At 36.7% G+C, this 21,375-nt stretch overlaps 1 protein-coding gene across 1 annotated transcript in view; it reads left to right on the top strand.

Moving 5' to 3' along the window:
- The window catches only part of CFAP221 (cilia and flagella associated protein 221), a 99,177-nt gene that overhangs the window by 70,112 nt on the left and 7,690 nt on the right, over nucleotides 1–21,375 (top strand). The window contains 3 exon segments of the mRNA XM_020963130.2: nucleotides 6,077–6,235; nucleotides 13,109–13,200; nucleotides 19,541–19,633. Coding sequence (XP_020818789.1) covers nucleotides 6,077–6,235; nucleotides 13,109–13,200; nucleotides 19,541–19,633 — 344 coding nt within the window.

Here is a 21,375-nt window from a genome sequence, read left to right as displayed (position 1 = left end):
ATCTGTCATTCCCAGCTGATGCTCACAGTGAGTCAGAGCTGTGGTCATGGCAGACTTAAGAGCTCCTCCCAGACTTTGTCTTTTTGCTATTGTTTTTTTTTTTGGGGGGGGGAAGGCCAGGGATGAGCAGTGGGGGACTTGGGTTTTTTAATCTTTATTTGAATAAATGAAAGACATCATTTAAGGGATGCTTTAACAGAAATGTTGATCTTGTAGCCAATAAAAAGTTGAAAGTCATAGTGATTTTTGGGGAGGAGGGATATTACAGCAAGCCCTATTCCGTAATGTTAAATATGAGATTCTAAATTGAACTAATTAATTCTGCTTCTGTTCCGCAGAGGAGGAATATATTGTTGGCAGCTACTGAAGCATAGCAGACAGTGTTTCAAAGGAATCAAAAGTAGAAGATAATTTGACAATAGATCAGGAAAAAAAACACAACCTTGTTTAAAAAAATTTATCATTAAACATTTTTCCAGAATAAATACAAATTACAGAAATTATGCACAGCCAACTTTTATCAAGCATTAATGTTTACTATATTTTGTTTAGCTCATATGTCATTTTAGGAGATTGTATAAACAATCTCCTGTTACAAAAAATAATGACAAACCTTAATGGATCTGAGGTGCTTTTACAAATGTAGCTAACAAAACCTCAAACTAAACAATATTTTAAATAGAAAAACATACTCATTTTAAAATAGTTTGGTTAACTAACTTTTCTGTGGCATATGTATATGTTTTTCTATAGGAGATATTTACAGAAATTCTTGCAACTTATATTAAACATAGTTAATAAAAAGAAGGTCAAGGAGACTTTTAGAATATTACATTAGGAACTTCAGTATTATAGAAATCATTACAAGGATCAGAAGATACTACTTAGTAATGAACAATTACCTTCTTTGAAATATTAAACAAAATATAGCATTTTCTGGAATAGCTTTTCAATATTCCAGTTGGCCCTCCCATCTCAGAAGTAAAGACTTCCCACTAATAAAAGTTTCAGTACAGTTTCCTTTAGTGGTTTATTGTGGTTAAGTTTTCCCCTAGTGTTACCACAGGATTATAAAGAGAGCTAAGTATATAGGATTTGTGTTTCAAGTCAGATCGAAAATTAAATCAAATGATCCACACATCTGCAGGTAAAAAAGACTTGTTTGTGGTCACTTGCTAAAATAAAAAGATGCAATTAGCTATTTTACAGTTATGTATTTTGAAACATCATGCTATAGCAATTATTTAAGCATGTTTCAGTCACATGACAATTGTATATATTAATATGTAAAATCCTTAAAAGATGTAAACAATTAGTTCAAGTTTTATGATGCTCTGAAATTCAGGCAACAACTTTATTTTTCTGGTGTCTTTTCATATTTCAAAGTGAATATGTCTATAATCCTGCATTCTAAATCATATACATTTTTAATTAGCAAAAATTTGCCTTCAACCCCACTGACCCAAGCACCCCCATTTCTCACTAAGAACAAAAGAAAAACAAAATCTGCATCATAAACATTATATAGTCAGGTAAAACAAGTTTCTATATTGGCTATGTCCAATAAAAATATGTCTCATTCTCACTCTGAGTCCTTCATCTCTCTATCAAGAAGTGGGTACCATTTTTCATCATTGGTCCTCTGGGATCATAGTTGGTTATTATTCCTCTGCAATCATGGATCAGAGTTTTTAATTCTTTCGAAGTTGTTTGCCTTCACCATGCTATTATCTTTTCATCAGTCATTCTCCCAATTCTGTCTGCTTCACTCTGCACTGATTCAAGTCAGTCTTCCCAGGTTTCCCTGAAACCATCCCCTTCATCATTTCTTATACCACAATAGTGTTCCATCACATTTCTATACTTGTTAAGCCATTCTCCAATTTATGGGCACCTCCTCAGATTATCATACTTTCCTGCCTCAAAAAGAGCTGTAACTATTTTCTTACATCCTTAGGGCTTGTTTTGCTTTGGGCTAATCCCTCCAGTAATTAACCCTTTCTTTAATTCCCCCTTCTCTCCTCCTCTTCTGAATCCAACGTGTGTGTGTGTGTGTGTGTGTGTGTGTGTGTGTGCGCGCGTGTTTATTCTTCCCTCCTTTGGCCAATTCAGATGAAAGTGAGGTTCAAGTGTCAGCTGTTCCTCCCTACTCTTTCCTCATTATTTGTATAGATGTCTACTTGTGCATCTTTCTTCTTTTCTCTAACTTTTTTCCCCTCCCCTCCCCCAGCATATTCCTCTTCCCCTCCCTTTCCATTCTTTTTTTTTTAAGATCATCAAGATATAACAAAACCACTCCAAGGCTTTCTGTCTAATTATACTCCCTCTGTGACCCTTAATGATAATAGAGTTCATAGGAGACAAATGTATTGTATCCCCATAATAGAACATAAGCGGCTTACCCTTGTTTAGTCTTTTATCATTATCCATTTGTGTACCTTTTTATAGTTCTTTTAACTCCTGTGTTTGAACTTCAAAGTTTCTACTTACCTCTGGTCTTTTCAGGAATCTAGAATACTTAGAAGTTCTCTGTTTCATTAAAGATCCATTTTCCCCCTCTAGGATTATACTTAGTTTTTCTGGGAAGTAATTGTTATGCCTATACCCTATGCTTTTTGGATTGTGGTAGTCCATGCTTTCCATTCCTTTGTAATGGTGGCCACTAAATTGTATGTGATCCTAACTTGGGTATCCTTAGGTCACTGGGATTGAAGGTAAATTTTTGCTGATTAATTCTTTCTTTCTCACTGCTTATCTGACCTAGAAGCTCTAGATTTTAGCTATTCTTGGGAATTTTCATTTTGCGGGTTCTTTCAAAAGGTGAACAATGGATTCTTTCGATTTTCACTTTGCCTACTGGTTCTAAGACAGCTGGATGGTTCTCAGATTTATTGAATTATAATATCTAGGCTCTAGTTTCGGTCATAGCATTCAAATTGTTTGCTGATTCTTCCCCCCCCCCTCCCTCCCCCCCCCCCGCCAAATATGTTTTCCAGATCAGTGGAGTTTTTTTTGTTTTTTGTTTTTGTTTTGTTTTGTTTTGTTTTTGCTATGAGATGCCATACATTTTCTTCTATTTTTTTCAGTCTCAACTTTATTTTAATATTTCTTGTTGTCTCATGGAGTAATTGCTTCTATCTGGTCCATTCTAATTTTTAGGGAGTTTGTTATTTGGGCAAGGTACAAGGTACAAGTTCGTTACTTGTACCTTTTGTGACAAGCTGTTAATTCCCTATGTGTTGTGTTATTCCACACTCTTAGAGACAGCTCAGGCTGAGGATCTGCAAGTTTTCAGTGTGCCCAGACTGGTCTGATTCAGGGCAACACAGGATCAGCCCAGACCTTCCCTACAGAAATATACAGAGCCTAGCCCTAATATCAAGTCCTAAGTCAGGAAGTGGGCTGGAAAAATTAATAATTTAAAAAAATCACTGACCCTTTGGTCTGAGCTCTGCCAGTTTCTGCCCTGGGTTTGGGCCTGAAAGATAGTAGACTGGTTCTGTACTCAGCCCCTGTCAGCCAGCTGGGACACTCTGCTGGTTCAGAGTAAGAGAAGTATAGGCTTCCCTTTGATCTGGGATACCTGCCCTAGTTATTCCTATGTAGGATTCAGATTGGGTGGGAGGCTGATATCCTGCTCTGCTGCTGAGGTCTGAGCCACACTTCTGCTGCTGCTTTCTTCTGAACTTGCTCCTCCCTTGGTATATCACTTAGGGCCTGAGAGGAGGGGCAGGATGGTGCAGATACAGGTCTCCTCATCAGTTCACCTTGAATGTGTATCCTGGAAGTGGTTAGAGGGTAACAAAGCTGCAAGCTTGCACCTGTCCCCATCATGGTGCTCCTGTCTGGGTTTGGTGGTGCCCATGTAGTGGTAAAATGAGAGGAATGGACCCATTGATCTTCTAGGTCCAAATCCATGGGTCTGTAATTCACCGTTAACCATTTCATACACTGGCTCCCTTATTTAATAAGTTGTGAATTTATTTAACAACTCAAAAAAAATCAGTGTGTCTCCTAAATTACCTTGCTAACAATCAGGTAATAAGTTTGTTTTGTTCATTATCTCACAGAATCTGCCCAAATGTTTTATTCATTCAGAATTAGTCAATAATTATAAATCTTTGGGTACATTTCAGTTAGCTTTTTTTCCCAGCTGAAGCAGTGGTGACAGCATCTGATTGAGGCAGAGGATGAAGGATTCATAGGTCTGGTGAAGTTTCTAGGCTTTATGAACAGTTAAATCCTTCAGCATGGTTGTCTAAGCAATCATTGCAACTTTTTTTTGAATAGTATTTTATTTTTTCCAATTACATGTAAAAGCAATTTTAAATATTTGTCTTTTAAATTTTTGAGTTCAAAATTATCTCCTTCTTTCCTTCCCCTCCTGCTTCCCTAAGGCAGTAAGCCATTTGATATAGATTATACATGTGTAGTCATGTAAAACATTTCCGTATTAGTCATGTTGTGAAAGAAAGCAAAACACAAACCAAAAAAAGCCACAGAAACGTGAAAAAACGGTATCCTTCAATCTTCATTCAGAGTCCAACAATTCTTTCTTTGGAAGTGGAGAGCATTTTTCATCATAAGGCTTTCAGAATTGTCTTGGATCATCATATTGCTGGGAATAGCAAAATCAGACTCATTGCAACTATTTTCAAAAGATGATACTTTGGCTTTAGGTTAGTATCAGAGTTTTCTTTTATGAAAAACAACACTGGTGAGTAAAAATACCCTACCTTTTCAATCACAGCCAATCCACCGTTTGGGTAAATATTCAGATGTCAAATGATTGCTTTATTCCTTAGTCAGCCCAGCTAGAAATTAGTAAAGAGCAGGACCTCTCTGCACACCAGATGCTACATCCAAGTGGAGCCTTCCTGGATAAAAACATTATCAAAATAAAGTTAAATATTGACATTTCCTGATATGTCAAATGCCATTCCCTGCCTTGTCTTCTCTTTAAAGTGGGTTTTAAGAGACTGTGTTGTTTTCAAAACCAGAAAGCTTATTTGCTCTTTAAAGCAGGTTTGTTTATTTAATAATTCCTCTAATTCATCAAACTTGGAAACATATATTTTAAGCCCTGGTTAACCTGTCATTTCAGTTGTAGACTAACATATGTTTTCAAGAGAATGATATAAATCTAAGTTAGATGTAATGATGTCCTCAAGTAAAAACAAGGAAGTTGATATTCATAAAGGATGGTAACATTTGAAATCCTAGGACCCTTCATCATTTTGGAAAAATCAAATCTTCCCAGAGTAAGATAGGAACTAGTAATGATCTTTTAAAATTTCACTGCAAGTCTTGTACTTTAAAATGATAGAATTTTAGAGCTGCTTTTAGTGTTGGTAAAGAATTGCAAATTGAGAGGACATAGATCAATTGGGGAATGACTTGAACAAGTTATGATATATAATTGTGATAACATACTATTGTGTTATTAGAAATGACGAGCAGGATGCTTTCAGAAAAACCTGGAAATATTTACATGAAGTGATGTGAAGTGAAATGAGCAGAACCAGGAGAACATTGTGTACAGTAACAGCAATATTGCATGATGATTAACTGTGAATGAATTAGCTATTCTCAGCAATACAATGATCCAAGATAATTCTGAAGGATTTAGGATGAAAAATGCTGTCTACCTCCAGAGAAAGAACTGATAGAGACTGAATATAGAACAAAGCATACTTTTTTAACTTTATTTTTCTTGGATTTGGTTTTTGGGGTTTTTTGGGTTTGGGTTTTTTTTGGGTGGGCATCTGTGTTTTCTTTCACAACATGACTAATATGGAAATGTTTGCATGACTGTACATGTATAACCTATAGTAAACTGCTTGCTTTCTCAATGAGGGAAGAAAGAAGAGGGGGGAAGGGAGAGAATTTGGAACTCAAAATTTTTTTAAATGTTAAAATTTGTTTTTACATGTAATTGGGGAAAAATAAAATATTAAATAAATATATATTTTTTAAAATTTGAGGGCTGGAAAAGGCCATAGAAAACTTTTACATCTTTATTTTTCAGGGCTTAAAATCAGTAAATAAAAAATAGTATCTAATTTTTCTTTTGTAGAATCCGAACCCAGGACTATTTGCTGTGAAGCACATGATGACTTATTCAGAAGTAACAACTGATTATCACCTGTGTCCACATCCAAAATATGTTTTCACCAAAGAATATCATAAAAGATCCAGTGTTCCCATTACACAAAAGAAATTTCTAAATCGAAAGGTAATGTCATTGTCACAAATTCATTGACAAAGATATCCCCAAGGTAGTATAAATTGGGAAGCTGGTCTCAGATGCTGCACAGATGGACGTACAGGGAGGTAAAGGGTTGTGCATATAAGGTGCAGAAGTTGGGTTGCAAGTAGTGATTATGCTAATAGTTTGTGTTAAGTAAGTTCCAAGGTTTTCGTATACATAAAATCAGTACATAATGATGTAGTGCTGGGGATGGTGGAGATGGATATGGATTAAAAGATTATCTTTGCTCCCTTCCACAAAGACCACTTTCAGCTTCACATTGCCATTCACTACCTCTTCCTTCCTTTTTCCTTTCAATGAGTCCTTTGGTATCTATTTTAACCAGATTTCACATTTATAAAAATGTAGGTTTGTGTATTAGCCAACTTCTGCAAATCTCCAACTCCAGGGTATTGTGGTGAACCTTGAAGGCTTTGCTAGAGGAGCACAAGCTCTTGCAGACTCTTATCATACTAGGAATGCTTGAAATATAGTCTTAGCACAGACTGAGTCAGATCTTCAGAAACCAACTTAGCTAAGTATAGAGAGTTCCCTTCTTGCCCAGGCTAATGCCTCTCCCTACACACGTGATCCCATTCCATCTCATCTTCTCTAGCAGACTGCCCCCTTTCTCATCCCCATGCTCTCCCAATTCTTCATTATTTTTCTGTCTAGTGGCTGCTTCTTGACTGCCTATAAATAGTCATTCCTCAGCATTCCCACATTGTGACATCAAGCATTTGTGTGTTTTTATAAGTAACCTCATTTGCACTTTTCACATTGATAACCATGTACATTCACAGCGATGCAATGGGGACAAAAATGAGAGGTAGGATGTGCAAGTTTATGTCTGCAAAAAGAGGAAAGTATTCATAAAAGTGTTTGGGAATCCCCCTCAGAAAATGCTGAAGTAACTACCTCTTAAGTGATCCATGAGGGAATTGAAAAAATGGAGAAGTGGCTAAGTTTGTGGGTAAATGATCATAGTGGTCACCCTATCCCTCACAGGTGGTCTGCCTCTCCTGCCACCCATTCAGAGCATTGCAGCAGGTACCGACTTCGAAGTCAAGATAACATAGGGAAAGATGGCAAGAAATGTTGGAAAATATGGTTCAAGATCAAGAAATGAAAGAGGCCAAAAGTTTATAGATTATATAGGAAATCTACACTATGTATTATGAATATTTTATTCAAGAAGAGAGTCGAGAGTTATGGCTATGGTGATAACCAAATAACGTCACCAAAAAAAAATGTAATGGATCTTATCTTGACTGGAAATGACTGGTTACCAATGTAAGAATCATTTCTGAGTCAGCTCGCTTATTCAGATCATTTACTTTTTAGAGTAAATTTCAAATCAGCCCAGATTAGAAGAATAAAAATGAGAAGAAGATAAGGAATGCAACTGAAACTGCTCTGCACTGATGCAGAAGTATTGATGCTACCAAGTGGAAGATAAGTTAAAGAAGCAGATGTATGATTTACAGTTTATGCTTTCTAATTTTGTTAACCATGTCCATAGATTTTTGTTAGATTCTCTATTATCTTACCTTAAATTCACTCCATTTAAGAACATGTACATCAGAAACCAAAGAGAAACAAGCCTGCCATGTGTTTAATATTGCTAAGAGATGGACTCTTCTGTTCTTTTATTCTTTTGTCTGGATATACGTCCTGTTCTCTGACTAGATATTCTTTGAATGGGAATATGATCTTAGTCGTTAGTCTTTGTATATTACAGAGACTTTCCCCCCATGCCTCATTTAGCCAGAGATTGTATAGAATAGATGATCTTAGTATGCTCCCTTTGACCAAGTTACCTACTCCTTTTCTCATGGTATATTTGTTTTTTTGAATGATTGATTTTGGCCATCATTTCAAAAGAATAAAATACTTATATGACCCAAGTCAAATCAACAAGTATGTATTAGACACTATGCCTTGCAAGCACGGCAGATATAAAGAAAGAGGAAAACAATCCCTGCCCTCTAGGAGTTCACAGTCCAATAGGAGGATAACTTGTAAGCAACCATGTACAGATAAGATATAAACAGGATAAAGCAGAGATAATCTCAGAGAAAAGACATGAGCATTAAGGGGGCTTGGGAAAGGCTTCTTGCAGAAAGTGAGACTTTAGCCAACACTTGAAGGGAAGTACATAGTTTTAATTGGTGGCAGCATGTAACAAATGGTGGATTATACATGGGAAAATGACATGATGGACAGGCACAATCATAAAAGGGATAGGTTGATTTTGTAGGTAGGGAAGGGAATAGCAGATAGACAGGATAAGTGGTACACTTTTTTGATAATCCACAAACTATTAAAAGAAAGAGAGGATACCTTGCAGTCTAGATTCTTTGTGAAAGATTTATGAATGGACATGGACAAGAATCACACAGTATGAAAAAGAATGATTGGCTTGTAATCTGGTGCAGGAGTGTTTGCATTAATGAGGTTGTGTGACACCAAATTCCAATCCAATGTGCAACAAAAGGACACTGAAGTGCTACAAGCATTTTCAATTTATTAGGGAGTCAGTGGATCCCTAATTAATTGGGTCCAAGATTTTCCTCATGATCAGGGACCCCTCCCCTTAGGGATTAGCTTCTTTTATACACTTGGGAGAGTACTGTAAGTAGAATGAGGCAGTACAATTTAATGATTGAGGTTAACACCAGAAGTGGGGGAAACTCTATGACTGGTTGAGGGGCATATCTGACAGCCATGACCACTTTGTCAACAGGCTTTTGAGTCATTAACTGCAGATTTTTCTCAGTAAAGGCATTGCCACCTGCTACCTCAGTAGAGATTTTCATAGAAAATCGAACATCTGGTGTTTTGGTCAGTGGTATCCTAGGAAATAAGGAAGTAGTAGTTGAAAGTAAAAGGCACAGTGGAGCAGTGACAGTTATTCACAGGAGTGAGAGGTGTTGATGGTACAATAAGCAAGCATCCAGGTTAAATGTATTGTGCTTTTCTATAAGAAACAGTTATATTATTTTATCCTATAATCTACAACAATACCATGATGTCAATATCACTAATACATAAAAGGCTATTTGGTCCTAACATATAAAACTCTCCATAACTAACTTAATCTTATTCTGCTTAATTCACTAAAACAATCACTGACACCATCAAACTACAATAAAATAAGTGAATGCTAATTAGATTTGACTAGGGGATATCAAAATTATCTTCACAGCTGCAGAAGGGTGCTCCACCAAGCATCAGTTTTGGACTCAGCATTATTCCAGATTTTACTACTTGTGTTTTCTTGGACAAGTCATCTCACTTCCTCTGGCCTCAATTTCTTTATCTGTAAAATAAGAACATTAGACTAGATGATCCCAAAGTCTTTTCTAGCTCTGAATCTGTGAATATTCTGCACCTCACATGTCAATTCACCTAAGTCATAACACTCACATTCATAGGATCATAAGATCATAAGACTGAGAGTTAGAAGAGACCTCAGAAATCATCTAGTTTTCTAATTTTATAGATGAGAAAACTGAGGGCAAGCAGTAAAATGCATTGCTCAAATTCACGGGTGGTAATTTGAACCTAGGTCTCCTGGCCCCAAACCAGAGCTCTTTCTGCTATATTATGTTGCACTATCCTTCTAACCTAGATTAATAAAAAATAGTTCTGACATCTTAACAATGGAACAGAATTTCATTTCTACATAGAAATTTGTAGTCAGATGCTTTTGATCATGCAAGCTACCTGTAAATCATCTTACCATTGTCTGATTGTGTGTGCTTGGGGAAAGATCATTGTACTGTATGGCTATGTGAAGACCCCTTTTTTCTGAAATCCGTCTTGCACAGGAAACGCCCAAATTTCTAGCAGAATCACATGTAGGTTCAGGTGGGTTTATAGAATCTTAGAACTGAAGAAACCTTACAGGCCATCGAGACCAATTTGCTAATTCAATGGTTTCCAAATCTTATTTATGAATCATTGCCCCCTCTTTTTAAAAATTATCATAACCCCCAATATCTTTTAATAAAGCAACCTATGCAAATAATTTTCTTAGATTATATCTATTCAAATAAAGTTAAGAATTTATTATAATTTTTTTGTCAAATCACAAGTCATAAGCATACAATAAAAACATATACAGATATTTATTAATAGCATCTAGGTGGACTTGTTTTTCATTACAGTTTCTCAAAACATTGTATCATTGATGATATTACCATTTGTGTTTCTTTTTCACTACTATTAGAGATACACACACACGTCTTTGAAAACAACAGAAAACTCCATTTCATACACGTTATTAATGGTGGTTTAATTTGTATCACTTTGATAAACCAGATAATTCTTTATTCACCAATAACCAAAACGTCTTAAGATTTTCAAACTCAAACACCTGTTCCAGTGTGCTATTGCAAGTCAAGTCTATTAATTTGTTCTTGTTCAGGCATTTTATGTCCAAATGTTTCCTCTTTGCCTATGGCAAATGGATTCCTTATCCATGCATATTTAGAAATATCAAGATTTTAAAATGAGTATTCCTTCTATACACTAGTCAAGCAGGAGGTTTTTTTTGTATTTAATTTGCGGGTATTCTTTGAACTGGGAAACTTGTCAAGCATATTTTGAAATTTTATTACCCATAACTCTTTCTTTTTCCATAAATGCAGTCATTTATCTGCCTCCAAGTATTTATTTAAGAATATTGCATTGATTTAATTAGAGTAGTTGTTTGTTTTTTTCAAAAATTTCCATCAAACAAATTTTAGGATGAAATTCTTTTTATAAAATTGAATTCTTTCTCTTAGGAGGCATGATTATAGAGAGGGAGGTGAGAAATGTGTTCACTAGGCTGGGAGAGACTAAAGACGAGAGAGAGGAAGTGACTTGGGGAACAGACTCAAAGGAAATGGGAGAAGTTGTGACAGAGGGCACAGCCTCTCAGCATAAAAACTATCCTCCACATCTTTACCCATTCTCTCCTCCTTTGCCTTAGTCTCAGAGAATAAAGTTCATAATCAATCTCAGTCTTCTTGTTAAGGTAGGAGGTGAGGTCTTACACAGAAAGAATGGGATGTCATATATGTGTATGTTGCGTGTGTATATAAACACACATTGTATATATAGATACATACAGATATACATACATATATGTGTGTATATATATATATGCATCTGTATATATGTGTATATATTTCACAGATACCAGGTTAGGAACTCCTGCTCTCCATTCTTCTCAATGTAGCAATAGTCGAGGGCACTCCAATCCCATACATACATGAGTATATTTTGATTTCCTTTTAATCCTATATATTTTATGTATTTAAAAATATAAAATGAGACAAGGTCCATGACACCAAGATTAGAAACCCCTGATGTAAATAAATCAAAGAGAAGATTTGAAACTGCCTCTAGAGAGCATGATGAGTCAATAGATAAGGCAAAGCTAGGTTGATAAAATAGGCAGCTAGATGGCATATGCACAGAGTGCTGGACCTGGAGTCAAAAAGACCTGAGTTCAAACCCCCACCACAGACACTTAGTTAGCTGTGTGGCCCTGTACAAATCACTTAATTTCTGTTGCCTCGGTTTCCTCATCTGCAAAATGGGAATAATAATAGCACCTGCCTCCCATGGTCGTTGTGAGGATAAAATGACACACTATTTGTAAAGTGCTTTGCAGAGCATTATATAAATGCTAGCTATTACTAGGGGACAAATAAAACAATTGCCTCACAGAAATAAGGGTCCTGTTGAAATTAGATGACATGAATTTGTAGTAAGATGTGATCAGCATGGTTTCATGAGTTTTTGCAGTAGGTTCTGTGTTACGCAAGCAGGAATGAAGAAGGCAAATGGTAAGGTGACCCAGAGCAGAAGCAGCAGAAGGCCCAGGGGCCTAGGGATTCAAGGGTGGAGACAGTTGCCCTGGTGAAGACTCAGAAGAGAGGAAAGGGTAGCCAAACAAAAGCTCCAAGAGATCTGAAGTTTTTGGAGAACTCTTCTTGTTCATATGGATTAAGATGAAATGTGTTCTATTTTTCCATGGCAAATGGGTGAAGTTTCTTTTTCTAATAGAAGAGAATCTTATCCACAAGTTGGGCTTCATTTTTCTGACATAACTATACATCTTCATCAGTCTTTCTGCTGGAAAGTCCACCCCTTGTCCCCTACCTGAGTCCCCTACCTTTAGGTAGTCTGCCCAGATAGCAACCAGCAAAGCTGGCAAAGCTCACTAAGTTTCCATGGCAACAATTCTATGGGAGGGGCAATTCAAGTTTACATTTATCATTCCAGAACCTTTTTGGACCACCAAAGAACTCTAGAAAAAACAGTTGACTTGTCCTAATAAGGCAATAGCCACTAGGTTGGAAGGATCTCGGACCCAGCAATGAACCAGTTTATTTTCTGGGCAATTTCATTTCATTTTAAATGTCAGTGTATCTTATTTTAACAAAAATATATTGATGGTAATCAAGTCTAGTTATTTATTAATTAAATTATTAACTAATTCTGTTCTTTAACCTGAGGAGACATTGGCTGTATAAGTAATAAAACATGAAAAATCCCTCTCTATACATCTTTTAGATTATAAATTTATCAAGGGTAGGAACTGTTTCATTTTTGTTTTTATATCACAGGTACCTAGGACAGAGCCTGACATAAGGAGGCATTTGAAAATATTGATTGATTGTGAAATGATTTAATGATTGTATTGTCTCTTTGGCTAAAAAGACTAAATGAAACTTATTTTAAGTCCATGACAGCTCACTTAAAGATAAAATAGATTTCCTTTGAATTAAGTGGGAAACTTCTGTTTTGCTCTGTGTTGTGAAATATTTCACGTTCATGTGCCGACGACTATCATTATAGGACATTATTCCTGGAGTAATGAACTGGAAGAAGTTCAGCCCACTGGTTCTTTTAGCTTTGCCTGACACTTCCACTATGGCATCAACTAGTTGGTAAGTAAAAGTTAATTTATTTTCTTCATGATACAGTTGTGCTTTGTCTTATACAATAATGTATTCAAATTTGTGTCTAAATCATACTTTCACCAATTTAATCTTATTTGAATGTTATCTAAAGGAATCTTACTATGTGACATTTTGTTAAGAAATAGAATTATACTTTAATTTGTCTTTTGTGGACATCCAGATTTTCATAAAGAACTTGTTTTAAAGTGACACTTACTGGTATTTTTCAGTTGTTTCACAAGTAAAAGTTAAATTGATCATTGGAAACTGCACAGTGACTATGAACAACCAAGTCACAAAATTTTAGCTAAAATAGTCATAATAGCTTCTTAAAACCCACTTATCTTGGATAATTTAGACCAGGGGTGCGTTACTTGTGGTTCATGAGCCACCAAGGGCCTATAGATAGATTTCACAGGGTCTTTGAACTTGGACAGAAAAAAAAAAATCTTTATTTTCACTAACCTCTCATTGGAATTTGATAATTCCTTCAGTTATTTAAAAGTATCATTCTAGGAAGCAATCCACAGTTTCCTCCAGACTGCCACAGGGGTCCATAACACAAAAAAGGTTAATAATCTACACAGATCACATCCACCAGAAACTTAGCAATTGTTCTCTTACTCTGTGAATATTCTGTCACATTTTCCCAGCATTAGAATCAATAGAATCATAACCAGTTTGGATTATTTTGAGTTCCAGTAGTCATAACACACATCCATAAAAATGAAAAACTTTTTTATAGGTCCAACCTAGAATGGATAAATTGGAAAATGCTCTACTTAAAAAAGAAGGATTTTAAGGCAACTGCATAAATTACTAAATGACTTACCTATTCAATATCCCTTCAAAGACCCAAAGAACTATCAAAATAGCTTAATTCCTTTCCTTTAGGCCAAATCTGTGCTAGGATACCAAACTAAGCTTTTCACCCTGTCACATTTGTACAAATAGCAAAATAAGTACCTAATTAACAGATATGACTGAAATCTATATTGTCATCTTCCTTAACTGCCACTGGTTATATCTTTGCCCCCAGATGATGTGGCTGATACCAAGTCTTAAAGGTTCTAGCTTCCATAGCATGGTGTCATAGAAAGAGCACCATATTGCTCAGATAAACTACCTAGAAAAGAACTCCCTATTTAACAAAAGCTACCAGGAGTGTTGGAAAGCCATTGGCAGAAAGTAGGCTTAGAACATAATCTAACACTATATGCCACAATAAGCTCCAAAGGATATGCCACCTAAATATTTTTTAAAAAATCACATCATAAAAAATTAGATAACAGAAGAAGGTGCCCTTCAAAACTCTAGGGAGCAAACACCAAACAGTCATAAAAGATAAAAATAAATAGGTTTAAATATGTAAAATTAAAAGGCTTTTGTAAGAACAAAATGCATGTAGCTAAAAAGAGAAGTGTTAAGTAGGAAAAAAATCATATCACGCTACTGCATTAAAAATCCATATCCAAAATATAGAGACAATTAGCCCAAAAAAAGAGTAATTTTTAATAGATAAATAGTATATAAGTATATAATAGTATATAACAAAAGTTTTTCTTTTTTTTTTTTTGGCTAGGCAATGGGGTTAAGTGACTTGCCCAAGGTCACACAGCTAGTAAGTTATGTGTCTGAGTCCAGATTTGAACCCAGCTCCTCTGGAATCCAGGGCCAGTGCTCTATCCACCGCACCACCTAGCTGCCCCCAAACAAAAGTTTTTCAAAAGCAAAACATGCAAACTATCAGCAGCCCTTTAAAAGAAATGCTCCAGATTACTACTGCTGAGAGAAATGCAAATTAAAAATTGAAGTTTCACTTCATGCCTATTAAATTGGCAAAGATGATGAAAGGTGTAGCAGTCAATGTCTTCCATGCTTACCTTACTCAGAAAATGTATCATTTAATTAAATTAAGTTATGGGGAATTTTAAATTCCTTTTGGGGGAAGCACAATGAATTCTTAGGAGACTTTTATTCTAGTCCTGTCTCTTCCAGCATTTGTGACCTTGAACAAGTCATATGAATCCTCTGGGCCTCGGTTTTCTCATCTATAAAACAAAAGGCTGGTTTGGATTATTTCTAAAGTCCCTTGAAGTTCTCAAATTTTATGCTTTTTTTCCCCCCAAATCTCAGTAGGAGTAAAGTACAACGAATCAGTTGCACAGTCTGGCTTTTTCGTGCTGTCTCTAATTCTAAGAAATTGGTAAAGTTGCCTACTTCAAGATAAACTGGATGTGATTGTAGTGTGCTTCTCTAGAAATTACCTACATTAAATCCAAGCCTATGAGTAATTTTTCATATTTGTAGCCCCTTAACTTAATGATGTAGGATTTTCCCCTGTGTCCTTTACCACAGCTAGTTATATTTGTTCATGGTTAGTCCATTAATTTTATGTAATGACAAGTGCAAAGCCAAGTAATTTCTGCAATCACAACATAGTTCACTTGCAACTACAGAGGGAAGAAAAATGTTCAATTCTAAAGAAATTAGCTACTTTTTACTTTAACATTTGAGTGTAATCTTATGTCCTGAAATCAATAGCCATTCTTAAATTGTCAATTAACATGAGCTTCACCCTTTTTTGATCTGTTGACACTCCATCAGAGGCACTAGGTCGCAGAATATAGATTTTGTCCTCTTGAAGCCTACTAAGTCTGATGTTCCTGTTTAGCCTGGAGAAGATCACAGGAGCATATATTTGTACTTGGAAGGGATAGATTAATTTCTAACCCAACCCCCTATTTTAAAAAATTTAATGGTTTTCAATTAACAAAAAATTGCCTTCTCTTTTTTGTTGTTGAAAAAGAAAAAAGAAAAACAAAACTTTTGTAACAAACATGAGTGGTTGTAAGCAACAAAAGTTCCAAGAAGTTATTGGTGAACCAGAAAACCTTTTTATTAATGGCCTTACTAGGCCAGGTGCCCCACATGTGGGCACACCTTACAGAGCGGAAAGCAAGACTTTTTATCCTTTTATCCTTAGGCCCGACTCGCAGACTAGCAGTTCCCTCCCCTATTTCCCCATTGGCTGGGTACTGCAGGGTTTACAGCCTATCAGAAGCACCTAATTTCCCCACGTGAGTCTGCCGCTGATTACATCTCCCACTCCCCACATTTCCATGTCAACAGCCTACTGCTGTCAGTACTCCAGCAGCTACTCATCACCCTGATGAGTGATATGCAAAAGCCACATTCCCAACCACATTTTCTATAGTGATCAAGCAAACAAATTCCCACATTGGCCACATCCAAGAAATATGTGTCTCATTCAGGACCCTGACCCTATCCCCTTTCCTCAATTATGGGTAGCACACTTCTTTATCATTTTCTCTGGAATCCTGATTGGTTATTGTTTTACCAGAGTTCTTAAGTCTTTGGAGGTTTCTTTGTTTTTACAATGTTAATGTTATTGATTGGGCAGTCAGGCCGGGAGTCAGAAAGACCTGAGTTCAAATGTGGTCTCAGACACTTACTAGCTGTGTGACCCTAGGGAAGTCACTTAATCCTGCTTGCCTCAGTTTTCTCATCTGTAAAATGATCTGGAGAAGGAAATGGTAAACCACTTCAGTAGTTTTGCCAAAAAAAACCAAACAAAACAAAACATGGGGTCACAAAGAGTTGGACACAGCTGAAATGCCCCAACAACAAAAAATATTATTGGATGAAGAGTTCTGCTGCTTCTGCTCCCTGTACTCTGCATCAGTTTGTAAAAGTATGCCCACATTTCTCTAAAACCATCCTTTTCAACATTTCTTATGGCACAGTTGTGTTCCATTATATTTAAATAGCGTAAGTTGTTCAGCCATTCCTCAATTGCTTAGTACCCCCCCTTGGTTTCCAGATCTATACCACTACAAAAAGAACTGCTTTTCCTCTTTCTTTGATTTCTTTGGTGATATAGACCTAGCAGTGGCACTTCCAGGTTAAAGGGTATATAAATATAAGGTAGATAGTAACTTTTGGGGCCTAATTCCAAATTTGTTTCTGGAATGGCTGGATCAATGCACAACTCCGTCAACACAGCATTTATGTGTCTGTTTTCCCATAGTCCAACCAACATTTGTCATTTTCCTTTTTAGTCAACTTTGCCAATCAGATGGGTATGAGATGTAACTTCAGAGTTGTTTTAATTTACATTTCTATAATTATTAGTAATTTGCAGCATTTTTTCCATATGTCTATAGTAGTTTGAATTCTACCTTTGAAAAGTGCTCGTTCATCTCCTTTAACCATTTATCAATTGTACAATCGTCCTTATTGTTAAAAGTTTTAATTAGTTCCTCACATATCTGGGAAATGATCTCTTTGTCAAAGAAACTTGCTAAAAATATGTGTCGCAATTATCTGGGATACAGGTAATTCTAGCTCTGTTGGTTTTATCTTTGGAAAAAATTTTAAATTTTATATAATCAAAACTATGCATTTTATCCTTTGCAATCCTTTCTATACCTTTCTTGGCAATGAATGCTTTCCATATCCATAGATCTGAAAGATAAGTTCTTTCTTACTCCTCTAATTCATTTATGATGTCACCCTTAATGTCCAAGTCATGTATCTGTTTGGAACTTAGCTTGATATACAATATGATATCCAACCCTGAATTTTCCAGATGAGGAAACTGAGGCACAGAGAGAGTAAATAACATGCTCAAGGCCACACAGGTAATAAGTGGCCAAGCCAGGAACTTGGATCCAGGTCCCCTGACTCCAAATTCATCACTCTTTTTACTCTTCCACTTGGCTTCTTCACGAGAAAATGCAGCAGTCATATGCCAACTGTCAGTATTAGAAAGACTTTCAAATGAAAGAGGAATGAGATTTATTTGGTTAGCCCCAGAGGGCAGAGTCAGGAGCAACAGGTTGAAGGTATAAAGAGGCAAATCTAGGCTTATAACTTTCTAACAGTTAAGGCAGTCCAAAAGTGGAAGAGAGGGGCAGCTAGGTGGTGCAGTGGATAGAGCACTGGCCCTGAAGTCAGGAGGACCTGAATTCAAATGCGGCCTCAGACCAAACATTTGACACTAGCTGTGTGACCCTGGGCAAGTCACTTAACCCCAATTGCCTTAAAAAAAAAGAAGTGGAAGAGGACACCTTGAGAGATGATGTATTCCCCTCCACTGGAGGCTGGCACTCCACTGAGTACATTTTTCTTGCACGTTTTAGACATGATAGGCACTGAGGGTCCCTTCCAACTCCAAAACTCTGTGATTCTCTTGAGTTTACCTGAAGTAAAATCACAGAGAGTTAAAGATGGAAGTGGTCTTAGAAAACACAGAGAGAGAGCTGGAAGGTGCATTAGCAATCAGGTTGTCCAGCCCTCCCTTTTTTTTTTTCTACTCAAGGAAACGGAAGCTTAGAAAAGGCAAATGACTCCCCCAAGGCTGCACTGCTAGCCTGGAGCAGATCCAAGCCTAGACCCTAGGGATCCTGATTTATAGACCTGTTTCCCTTTCCTTGATACCATACTCCCTCAGGAATTATTACTCCTTTTTTACCTTGTGAAGTAATTATGGGCTTCCAATGTTATTTCCATTTCTAGTTTTCTCTGTGTAATGATACTTATTGCAGAATCTAGACTTCTGACAAATGTAGATTTTTTTTTAGCACAAAAAAGAAAAGAAAAATGACCTCAAAGATACGCACATGGGTTTGTCTGCAGATGTGTGTGTTTTGGATGGCAGGACTCCCTCCAGCGTGTGGCCATGACAGAACCAGCCTGTGCACACAATCTGCCTCATCATGGCGGCTACGTGATGCAGTTGATATGGTAGACAGTAGATAAATGATTAGGAATAAGAATTCAGAACAATGTGCCGGACTTGGGAAACAAATTCTGCTGGAGTGTAGTAGAATCCAAGACCAGCTTCTCTACTTTCTAACTATGTAACCTTTCTGAGTTTTCCTCATCTGTGTCCTCATCTGTTAAATGGGAATGATAACACTTGTAGTGTGGTATCTCACAGGGTTTTCGTGAGGAAAGCATTGTGTAACAAGGATCAGCAATGGCACATACAAACCCAGGTAAGCAGTGATTCATTCAGCCATTTGGAGCTCAAAAGTTTCATGGTCTTGTGTTTCTGAGCTGTTGAAAGATTTCAAGGCTAGCAGTCTGATTTATCAGGCCCACTGTTCCCCAAAAAATTCTCCTGGGAAACCTCTGGTGATTTGGCCATTTTGGAGGGGGTAACTATTGCTAGAAACCTGTCTCTGTGGTGAAAAAATATTATGTTTCAGAAGATGATGTGATGGGCCAGAAACTGTCCATCAGATCACTTTCCTTTCCTTTTTTGGATCCTAACCCTATAACTTCTCATTATTTTCTCCAGCCAAGACCCCTACAGTACTGATATGCTTCCAAGTGAGGTGCCCAAAATTCTCAGTGAATCACAAGAAGAAGACAGGATGGAAATAATTGAGCAGTAGGTTTTGTTACAGTTTCTGATGTATTTGTTTTTGCTAAAAATGTTTGTAGTATCATGTGAAGTATTATGGGGTATACAAAAGAAGAGTAATTCTGGAGTCCTATCTTCTATGAAGTCACTTTCTAAATAAAGATATGAGGCTAGCATACAAGAAATGTCCGCAAACAATATAATGCACGGTGTAATTGTGCTAGGATGCAGCTAGGTGGCTCAAGTGGATTGAGAGCTAGGCCTGGAGTCAGGAAGACCTGAGTGAAATCCGGCTTCAGATACTAGCTAGCTACGTGACCCTGGGTAAGTCACTTAACCTCTGTTTGCCTTAATCCACTGGAGAAGGAAATGGCAAACTTCTCCAGTATCTCTGCCCAGAAAAACTCCATGGGCAATATGGTCCACAGGGTCACAAAGAATCAAACATGATTAAATGACTGAACAATAACAAAAACAATTGTGTTATAATATATGGTTCACATTAAATGTCCTTTGAGGTCCCATCCACTGTCGCTATGAATAATATAAACATCCAGGGCAGATTAGTGAGTATAAGGCCAATTAGGCAAGGCTTCACTGTGGAGGAGACAAGGTTTAAGCAGGGCCTTTAAACAAGTGGTATGAATTTAATAAGTTTTAGGAAATTTGACTATTCATGGCCAACATCCAGAAAAACTGTACACTTGACTCTCTGCCCCTTTTCTCTGAAACTCTGTTAAGAGTTAGTAGATAAGGGCCCCTCAATGGACAGTATTTACACACAAAACAGAGTATACTCTCATCCAAGAGTTTTCCCTTTTCAGAACCTCCAACACTTTTTATCAACAGCAAAGCCATCAGAGAATGGCACTGAATCTATTGGAACTTCATCTCATTTTAGGGAGAAGGATGAAATTGTTCTATTCGTGTGAGTTTTAGATTGGATGGTTTGTTCATTTTCGATCTATGGTGGAATTTTCCACCAAGCACTGATTAAAATAAAAAGTAATTTGGGAGATCTGCATGTTTGGCTAGCCGAAGAAGTACAAATTCCAGGGTGTATATGTGTGCTCAAATTTATATTTATTTCAAGGAAGAAAAGATAGAAAACTACAATCTGTAACAATTGAAGAACTGGGAAAGGTTGAAGAAAAGGTATACAAGCATGGGTCTCCTTCATGCAACCTTTAGAGATCATTAAGTGAATATAATCAGTTTCTATTGCAATCGGGGTTAAGTGACTTACCCAGGGTCACACAACTAGTAAGTATCTGAGGCCTGGATTTGAACTCAGCTCTTCCTGATTCCAGGGCCCGTACTTTATCCACTGTGCCATCTTCCTCCCCCATATTTTTAAAGAAGTTTCAAATCAGCTTCAGTGAAAGAAATAATACTAATTTGCTAATAACACTAATACTTATATTGACTATTAGATCTAAATATAAGACAGTTGGAAGAAAAATTTTGACTTCAGTCTGTATTTTAGGAATAGATGATTTCTTGGTGCAACTTAAAACAGGGTTAGCCTTAAGTGCTGTGATTTCAGGGATACTTGGAAAATCTAAGGATTCCTCCATCCCTTGAAAAATATATTCTCCACTTGCTTGCTGACGGCTAAAATGCCATCATTAGAGATTTATTCTTTTGGCTTAAAGCTTAATTCCCTGTTAAATCTACATACGGCGACTAGGTGGTGCAGTGGGTAGAGTGCTGGGTTTGGACTCAGAAAGACTCATGTTCATGAGTTCAAATCTGGCCTCAGAAACTTA

Source organism: Phascolarctos cinereus, unplaced genomic scaffold (assembly GCF_003287225.1).
Source record: "Phascolarctos cinereus isolate Bilbo 61053 unplaced genomic scaffold, phaCin_HiC Scaffold_726;HRSCAF=1367, whole genome shotgun sequence".
NCBI lineage: Eukaryota > Metazoa > Chordata > Mammalia > Diprotodontia > Phascolarctidae > Phascolarctos > Phascolarctos cinereus.
This window is presented reverse-complemented; position numbering and strand designations above follow the sequence as displayed.